Raw genomic sequence first — 10,451 nt, forward strand, 5'->3', positions numbered from 1 at the left:
GACTAGAGAAAATATAGACACAGTGACAGTAAGACTAGAGAAAATATAGACACAGTGACAGTAAGACTAGAGAAAATATAGTGGTGTTCTGCTTCAAGTTTCGATTAGGATAGGTAGGAAGAGATAATTAATTTAGAAAAACATTAAATGAAGATGAAGTTAAGTATTTCAGACTTGAATGGCGTACATTGTACACCCAGTGAAATATTTACCAGTCAAAGGTAAAAATCATATTCACCTGCTGTTCTTTTCGCTCCTCACCCAGGAAAAGTTCAATAATTAAGCTTTGTGCATATTTTCTAATCTTTGTCAGGGTTTCGTTCATTTTTTGTTGGTTTTATTTCCAGACAGAAGAAAAGCTTCAGATTTTAACTAAATACCTGCGGACTAATTATATCTACTGTGTATGGTGTGGCACTAGATACGACGGTAAGTTGGGCAAAAAAATATAACATTTCTACCAACACATGTTCATTATAAAAAACATTTTTGATTTGCTGTACAGTAATATAAATTTGTAACCATGCATACAGCTTACTGTAACATTTTCTTTATGTCTCCTCTACAGGTCATTACTCCATTACCTTCACTTTGTATTGTTTAGTAACTTCATACAAGTTACAAGAGTTCAGAAATACACACAAAAAAAAAGAATTTGGATTTCTAAGTTGTCTATGTAAAGTCAAGGTCATTGTTACTATAAAATAGAAACTCAGTGTCATATCTACTGGCTTTAATTTTCGTCAGAATTGTATAAACTTTTCACAAGTATTTAGAACACAAGGGGTTACCATTGTAAAGTCATGAAGTCAAGGTCACTGACACTATAGATGGAAAATCTGTCATTATTCTACTGGTTTTGATTTTCTTTTGATTTGTATAAAACCTCATACCATTGTCCAAATTCCTCAAATAAGTTTGTATTCCAGGGTACTGAACCCAAATTTAATAGGAAAAAAACTGTCAGAGGCATTCATATCTTAATACATTGTCTAGTTCTGTTTATTTATTGTACATAACGGATACCACCAGACCAAAGCTGTGCTTCACTTTCAGATGCGGAGGATTTGAACTCATCTTGTCCAGGGAGTACAGCAGAAGCTCATGATGAATGATACCACAATGGTTAAGGGGATAGCTTTGGACAAAGAGAAATTGGATACTCTTTTGTTTGGTTGTTGATACAAGTAGTAAGGAATTTCTTCCAGTGACCTCAGTTCAACGTTAAAGGTCACATACAGGATGACCTTATTGACCTCCATTCAAATGGTCACACCCATGACCTTCTGGCGACCTCCATTCAACATTGGTTACACCCATGACCTTTTGGTGACCTCCAGTCGACATTGATGGTTACACATAGAGGTTTTAGTGACCACTGTTCAACTGTGAAGACACACGTTGGGCAATATTCAAAGGACCTTCAATCAACACATTGAAGCACATAAACTTATGAATGGCCAAGAGACCTGCATTGTCTGATGTTTGTCTTGTAGATTTTAATTTCCTCCTCCGCTGATGAGCTGTATAAGCAGCTAGACAGCTTATGACTTGTTACAGCAGTGCTGCAGACAGTAAATATGTTCAGCTCATGTTACAGCCGTGTTGCAGACAGTCAATATGTTCAGTCCATGTGCAGTGCTGCAGACAGTAAATATGTTCAGCTCATGTTACAGCCGTGTTGCAGACAGTCAATATGTTCAGTCCATGTTACAGCAGTGCTGCAGACAGTCAATATGTTCAGTCCATGTTACAGCAGTGCTGCAGACAGTAAATATGTTCAGTCCATGTTACGTACAATAGCAGTACTTGTGAAATAAATATTTGATACGTCATAATTATAATAATAAACTTAGGATCTAAATAATGTAACAAGTTTAAACATATATAGACGTCTGGATGATTGCTGTCTGTAATTATAATGCAAATACTTTCATCATAAGTAATGACATTATTGAATAATATGTGCTATAAATGTGATAGATAAGATACGTGTTATATTATTTGTTTGATTTTGTTAGGTCACCTGAGCTTTAGCTCAAGTGACCTATTGCTATCCGTCGTCGTCCATCGTGCGTCGTCCGTTAACATTTTACATTTTCAACTTACATTGAAATATTGTCAAAGGGATTTCATTGATACTTCATGGGAATGTTACTGACAACTCCCTGACAAAGTTTTGTTATTTTTTGGGGCGTGCAAAAATCCAATAATGCTGCCACGGCCGCCATTTTGAAAAAGTATTTCAAACTTAAAAGTCAAGTTCTTCTGGGCCAATCTAACAGAAACTTGGTAGGAATGATCAACTCATGGTCCTGACAAAGTGTTGTTATTTTTGGGGTCGATCAGAAATCAAATGTGGCTGTCACAGCCGCCATTTAAAAACCTATTTCTAACTTAAAGTCAAGTTCTACTTGGCCAATTTCACTGAAACTTGGTAGGAATGATCAGCTCATGGTCCTGACAAAATGTTGTTATTTTTGGGGTCGATCAGAGATTCAATATGGCCACCATTTTGAAAAACTTTTTCAAACTTAGTCAAGTTCTACTGGCCATGGGCTCATTTAACTGAAACTTGGTAGGAATGATCAACTCATGGTCCTCAGGCAAACTTAACTTAAAGTTATACTTAACTTTTTTTTACTCAAATTTTGGTAGGGGTGATTGACATCATTCTCTCCACTTCATATTTCAACAACAAAAAATAATACTGTAGGACTCGGGTAACCGTTAAGGCCCATGGGCCTCTTGTTTCTGTTCAGGATTTGTTTCACAATTAAGAATTATGTTTGTTTTGTTTACTGAAAATTTGAATTGTGTTATTAACATACGCAAAAATTCAGATACGTGTTATGACACATTAATGTGGACCAAATTGTATCATACAATTAAAATGTTTAAAATTTGACTTAACTTTCTCTGATTAAGTTAAAAGTAAAGCACAATTGATAAGTTTTGATTAACAGATGTTTAATTATAAAATTGTGATACTCTATTGTCTTTCGTAAAATGGTATCAAATATTTAGAACCCATTCCTGTTTCAAGTCATCTGATTGATAATCAGGCCAAACATGAGTTCTGTGCAAGTGGGGAAATACAACATCTTGGTTTATCATAGGGCCGAAAACTGGCTGTACACTACAGTAAAATTCAGCAGGCATGCAATAAACATTGATATAAAACATTTCAGCTGTTGAAATATGAAATTAAACAAATGAATAATGACATTATATCTTTTATTTTATTCAAAATATATATAAAAATGTATCGCATCATATTAGAACCACAATCACATTATATATTTGTCAGTGTTCTTGAAGTTCACAAGTTCAATATGACAGCAACTATAACAGAGAATTGCTAAGTAGAGAGGGATCTTTAGTCTTTTAACTCATTCACCCCTACATGTCTAAACTGGACTTGCCAAGTCATTGATTTGGTAAGGTTCATTGACCTTAGGTGCGAATGAGTTAATACTAAATGTCTGCATTAACAGAGCAAGAAACTGTATTTGATAGGAAATTGTTTCTAAGCATTGGAAGAAGGGGCTATACATAGGACAAATGAAGGATTGACAACACTACATATGATTGTCTTTGGGTTTGTTTGTGTTTTACGTCATATCAACAGCTATGGTCATTTAAGGACGTGGTGGAAGGAAGTCGGAGTTCCCGGAGAAAAACCCCCGACCTACGTACCTAGTGACTGTCCCATGTAGGTCTCGAACCCCCGACCCAGTGGTGGAGGGCTAGTGGTAGTAGAATGTCAGATGCCTGAATCACTTGGCCACCGTGGCCCCAATGTGATTATCCGAAAAAAACTTTGCTCAGATTAAAATTAAACAAGAAACTGGAGCTTGAATTGTTCGAAAACCTGAGTTTTATTATTAGAAATGGCCGTGAAAATTCAGACACTGAAGTTTTATCATGAGAAAACATGCTCTGATTATCCAAAAACATAAACAATGATGTTTGTGTGTGTCTGATCGTGACAGAATTATTTCAGATCTACTCTGTACATTTACACCATTAGAACTTATTTGCTTTTTCTTTATTTGCCTCTGAAAATATTAACAGACACGAAAACCTGACTACACCGTCATCAGAAATGATCAATTAATGGGCTATGATAGTGTGTCTGTAACATCAGGCATCATAACAAAATACACAATCTGGGTAATACTAAATACAGATTGGGAAAGCCCATTGAAACAATCATCTTCTGATTCTATTACATTTATGTCATATACTCATCCATACCCATAATTGACTCGCATCCATACACATAATCGACACACTTCATACAAATGATCAACTTTCATCCATACACATAATTGAAATGTACACACCCATACACATATTACTAACACACATGGGATGATTTAGAGACTCATCTACACATTGTTTACACTTACACAAAACTAACTGACATGTACACACATACGATTAAGAGACTCATCTATACATTGTTTACACTTACACAAAACTAAATGACATGTACACATATAAGATTAAGACTCATCTTCACATTGTTTACACTTACACAAAACTAAATGACATGTACACACATAAGATTAAGAGACTCATCTACACAGATCACACAAACATAATAGACATCCATCTGTTTACATGCTGCAGTCAGCCATATTCCTAGTTAGTCATCGTCCTTGGTAATCAGGTCTATTATGGAACCTCCTGTTTCTATTTTACTTTGGTTGTTAGCATACTGCCCTCTGAAATGGAAACAGATTTTCTGTAAAAATCCAAGACCCTGTATCATATATATGAGGCATCAAGTGTAATATTTTCATATACATTAACACATGATGGGGGAAAAAAGCGTTTCTAAATGTGTAACAGCTTTCATAAATATTATTTATATTTTGTTTTCACAGAACATATTTACATAACTATGTACAGGCTAATTGGTGCTCTATGAAAGTCATAAGAAGCCCAAATGGCCTGTATAGGTCATCTGAATAATTAAGCAACCATGGGGAAATTTCTCAAACATAATACTGCAACTTTTTCCAAAGATTGGCTCTGTCTCTCAGCAACACAATTCCATCTTTAGTCCCTTCTTTCTGCCCCATACAAAATTGAGCCCCCTTCGCCCATGGATGGTCTAGACCACATTTGGTTAAAATCCCTCCAATCATTAGGTTATGTTTTAAAACATTCAGTGTTTCTAAATAATTCAATAAATATCCGCCCTTCTTGCACAGATGTTAAGGTTATTCTACAATGTAGCTGGACAGAGCCTATCAAAATCACCTAAAATATTACATCTCATTTTTATATTGCTGCAAATTGATGATGGCATAAAGGGATCACTGTCGGTCTCAGAAGCTGATGTTGTCCGTTTATGTAACTGACATAAAATAAATATTCATGTATCTTGTAACTTTTTACACATACCTATACTATAGTATCAATTCCTCGGTGAAATTAGATTTTGTGAAAAAGTCCCATGGTTTCCGCAAGATTATCCTTGAAGAAATACTTTCAGGTCTATGATATATGTAATTATATAATTACTCACTCAAGTTTGATTTGGACCAAAACTAAAAATCAACATATGGCCACCAGTGTGGCAGGCAACAAATCTAATTCCTTGGAATTCTTTGGCATCAATAAAACCTATTTTTAACACTCTACACATTTTAGGATTAAGCAATGTTACCGAAAAATTGTAGACAGATCTAGAGGTGTCTTAAAAAGTACTTAAATGTGAAGTTGGGTGAAGATGAGGTTAGACAAAGAGGAGTTATGAAGTGGAAAATAGATCAGACAAATCAACCTTGAATGACAAGTTGGTGTCTTTCTCTTACCAGGTGCAACAGCTAATGAAGTATTGTGAAGAGGAGGATTAAAAAAGAAATTAAAAACAAATGAAATCAGCTCTTTTTGGAAAATATATTTATACATATTTATATGTGACCAAATGAACAGCTATTTTGCCACCAGTCTAGTGGTCACTTCCATCTAGCTATGAACACCTCTGGCCAGTAACTTCTGATCAACGTAAGATTTTGTTAGGAAACCTCACACCTGTGTGTATCGTGACTCGATGGCATGTCACGTAACACATTGGTCCATAACACTAACTTCTAATTGCCTTACTGTAATCCTCTCAAAAGATTTCTTCAAGAAGCATCACTGACATATGTATCATTACATGATGGCATCGCTGTGTCAAGCAACGATTAAGTCCTGTGGAGAGGACCTATAGAGGTCCTGTACTGGAAATTAACTCTATAAAGTAACTTTAAGTAACACTTGCAGATCTCTATACCCAAAGATCAAAGTGATGGTGAGGATGCAAAGGTCAAACCTTGCCCGGTCCATGATATCCGATTGCTTCACAAGCCGAAATTTTTTGTTGTGATTTGTATATCATAAGCAGTGGATGAAATGTTATATACTACTCTCTAAGGGCTCTTAATATACCTAAAAGGTCAAGATCATATGGTGAGGAGTCTAATGTCAAGCATTTTCTGGCCTATTTGTTTACTTCTGATTGCCTCAAGATTTTCTTACCAAAACTGATACTTATGTCCTTAACCCCAAGGTCAAGACAAAGGGTCATCGGTTGAGTAATGCTTGTCTGGATTTATCGCCTTGCTATGAAGCTATGATGTCTGATATGATATATTAACTAGATAGCAGATCCTAGAACACTTTCAGGTCAAAAGTCAAGATCATGATAATGGATTAAATGTTGAGTCATTAAGATTGCTTGTTCAAATAATAATACGAGGTTCTTATATACCGTAGTTCGTAGGTCGTCTCAATGCAGTTCACATATTGTGATCCTTGGTTCAGACCCTAATGTCTGATATCCTCTAGTTCTACAGAACATTAAGTGTGTCATAACACTGTTTTATACTTTATCAATGCAAGCTCATAGTTAAATTTATAGATCAAGTCAATGTCATGTTTTCTGATCAAAAAACTCTGATTAGGTTACAATTTCATTTCATATATTTGGTATCTAAATTTGAAGACAGTGTTTTGCTCCTGATGTCTGTTTAAGACAGTCCCATTAATTGTATGTATATGTATACATGTGTATGTATATATGTATCTGCTAAGGCTATATGTATATCAGGGTGTGGTGTAAATAAACTTACAAGTAACTCAAGATAGCAACACTCGTCAATCCAATGAATACTCTTTTTGATAAGTTGCTCTTACCTGTAAAATAAAATTGCAAACTGAACATGTAAAGTTAATTTCAGCTTCACAAGATTGTACTTACTAACAAATGTTGTTCACTTCAGTCTCTCAGTGTTGTACATACGATGTATAAAGTGAACTCACTTCAACTTTACATGGTTATTGTGTCATACGTGTAAGTTCACTTTAAGCCTCACATTGTTGTACAGTACATTCAAACAAATGCTATAGCCTTACAAAGCTGTTTGGTACAGGAATTAAGTACCACTAAAGGAATGTTTAACTAGCTACTGCTATATAATAAATAAATAAATATATACAGTGTATTAAGGGTAATTACTTGTGAAGATGTAGCAAAGTGCTGCAGGAAAGGAGGCATATGTCACACTTTTTAAAAGAGACTTGCTGCAATAAGTTCTGAATTCTTTGAGGGTAAATCTTTTCCCAACTTGTCTTTTCTGAAAGAAAAAATAAACAATAATAAATGAAAGAAATGAAAATTCAAATAAATAAAAGACATACCCTTGTCATTTGCTCAAATGCTTTTAGAACAAATATATTCATTATGGCCTAATAGGCAGCTATAATTAATTAAGATTCTGGTTACTGACCAAGAGGTAAATTATCATTGATATGTTCACAATCAGTATTAGTTAATGTCATTTGATCCACATGATATATCATCTTAATGTCATAGTAGAGATTCAGCGGTTTCCATAATTCAATATAATGTATTCCTGGATGTGCCTGTGTCTCTATTTTTATTATGTATTTGGTATGTATGGTCATGCACCAGTACAAGTTTACGTATACATCTTACTAAGCTCTAGATCTGTTACCTCACAAAGTTTTGTGAAGATGAGAGTAGGAGTAATAAATAAATATTAATTTACAGCATTTGATAAAGCGCCCTATAGCTATCTAGCTAACATAATTATTTATTTTAGCCACTCTAAAGCGCTTAACAGTACATAGAGATACAATTAATACAATTGGCATATAAAATACCATTAATCAATTCAATGTTGAGGAATTTGCAGGAGCTGCCTTATCATGCGCTAACTACTAGTCCTATGCCACCTGGCTAATATCTCCCTATGTGTATATGCCTGCATGTGTGCTGGAGATGCTTCCAACGGCATCATTTATAGTGCCACCTCACTTGAATGCTACAGCACAGATACCCAGCATCCACTCCAGACCAATTTATACTCCACCTGGGTTGTTGGAGTTGTGTGGGCAGGAGAAAAACACTTTCTCTGAATATCAATGTGTAAGACGACTTCGGCGATTGAATTGCGGACCCCTGCGTGGAAGGGCGGAGTGTTAACCACTCGACCAATCCGCCCATAGGAATAGTGAATGAAATTGAATATTTAACCTCTACAGCATTTTCATGTATAACCCTTACCATCCTGATAGCATCTATATCAGCTATAAATGTCATATACCAATGTGCTGACATCATTATGATATATAATTATAAATATAAACATAATTGTAAACGTTGACCACTGATTCTCCCTTGAACAGCTGTTGAATTAGCCAAAGTTTCCTCTGGCTCTGACACCAGATTTAGAAATTTTGACAGATTGATGTCTGGTGTGGACATCAGACATCCATCTGTCAAAATGTCTATGTCTGGTGTCAGGGCTAGAGGAATTTCGGGCTATTGTTGAATATGGCTGCTATATTCTAGTTTCGAGATGAGAATACTGCTCTCCGAGTTGTTAAGTTATTATGTGTCAAAGTTTTCCATACAATAACTTAACACATATGACTGGATTCTGATAAAACTATAGCTACTGACCTTGATTTCATCCACAAAATCGTCTGAATTAGGCCTAGATGTCATCGGGCCGGCTGCTGTCATCTTCTTACGATCGCCTGGACAAGAGTCAAAATTGTTAGAACTGGTTTTCTTTTCTAGCAAGACCTAGGGGCCTGTTCGTTTATGCGGAATAACCGGTTTGACCGTTTATAAATGTAATTAAATCCTAGCGGACATCCAAATGTATAGGCAGGCCTTGCAAGGCTCGCCTGAAAGCAGCATCTGATTACTAGGTCCGACCTTATTTAATAAACGAACAACCGGTTTGACCGTTCACACGAAAACGGCCTTATAAATGTATACAAGGATTCTCTAGTAGGGGCTACCTGATTGGTTAATGTTTTAGACGGTGTCATTAGGCCTAGATGAACGAAATATTGCTATTATGACGGAATTCTGCCAAAAGATTAAATATTGATCCATTGAGCAGTGATTTTATTTATGTCTGATCGGTTTCACGATGAATAAGATTAAAATGTATCTGTGATCAGTGGCGAACGCTGTTAAGCAAATCTATAATCTAGGTCTTGTGAATGCTTTTATTCAACAAAGACGTGTATCAAGCATGCATTTCACAAAGTATTTAAAGGATATTCTAACACTAAAAAAAGAATAACGGCTAAGGCGTCCGTTCTCTTCTTTTTCACTAAGGGCCCATGCCATGGAGTTATATACATGTATTCATTTTTTATTTTAACTAGATACCTAATACGTCCTAATTTTGAATATTAGTTTGGATATCACTGTAACGGATCCGGAAAAATAGCTACCTTTGATTAGTTTGTTAAGGTTTGAAGGTCTAAGGGACGCATTTTGTTGTAACCCATGTGACACCCGTGATCATATCTCCAATCAAATGAGGAAAGCACATGTATATGACTTAAGCAATTAAGGAATCACTTGCAGGTTATAACGACAGACTTACGAATTACCCTTCAGGTTATAAACAACATTTTTGCATATGATATCACGCATAACATCTGCCCAAATTATGTAAAATAAATCTTTTCTGAAAATGTTCATGTAAGTAATTAAAGATAAATTAAGTAAAATAACACCACGACGAATGAATAAGAATCTGCGTTTTGGATTAAGATTGAATTATATATAAATAACGACTTCAGCATTTACATATTTGTCTCACTTTGTCAGAGAAAGATTATTGGGTCTGGATTAATTTGTGTACATGTACGCTATAAAAGGGCGTTAATATAGATATGCACTGTGTTACCATTGACATTTTAAGGGAAATGTTTATTTGTAACAACTGGATGGCACACAGGAAAAAACAAATTTGTACGTTTCCAATCGAGATTTTTCGATTAGTGAAAAACACGAAACAGTTGAGAACAATTTATGACGATTCATGTTAGAACCAATGGATAAGAAATCGTAATGAACAAATTCAATAGAAACTATATGTAGCTTAAAGTAAGTAGTT

The 10,451-nt window shown here is 35.2% G+C and overlaps 2 protein-coding genes across 2 annotated transcripts in view; one reads left to right on the forward strand and one right to left on the reverse strand.

Moving 5' to 3' along the window:
- The window catches only part of LOC110466545 (G patch domain-containing protein 11-like), an 18,363-nt gene extending 16,781 nt beyond the window's left edge, over nucleotides 1–1,582 (forward strand). Inside the window, exons 5-6 of the mRNA XM_021523102.1 lie at nucleotides 348–429; nucleotides 1,057–1,582. Of these exons, the coding sequence (XP_021378777.1) occupies nucleotides 348–429; nucleotides 1,057–1,115 (141 nt within the window). The 3' untranslated portion in view covers nucleotides 1,116–1,582. The remainder of the gene's footprint in view (nucleotides 1–347; nucleotides 430–1,056) is intronic.
- Nucleotides 1,583–3,220: 1,638 nt separating this feature from the next.
- On the reverse strand, nucleotides 3,221–9,297 carry LOC110466542. Its single transcript, XM_021523097.1, has 4 exons — nucleotides 8,990–9,297; nucleotides 7,520–7,637; nucleotides 7,134–7,197; nucleotides 3,221–4,733 (listed from the first exon to the last, which is right to left on the reverse strand). Exons 1-4 carry the CDS (start codon nucleotides 9,050–9,052, stop codon nucleotides 4,655–4,657), a joined length of 324 nt encoding a protein of 107 aa, XP_021378772.1. The 5' UTR covers nucleotides 9,053–9,297; the 3' UTR covers nucleotides 3,221–4,654.
- Between the last annotated feature and the right edge of the window lie 1,154 nt (nucleotides 9,298–10,451).

This window comes from Mizuhopecten yessoensis, unplaced genomic scaffold, assembly GCF_002113885.1.
Source record: "Mizuhopecten yessoensis strain PY_sf001 unplaced genomic scaffold, ASM211388v2 scaffold11135, whole genome shotgun sequence".
NCBI classification, from domain to species: domain Eukaryota; kingdom Metazoa; phylum Mollusca; class Bivalvia; order Pectinida; family Pectinidae; genus Mizuhopecten; species Mizuhopecten yessoensis.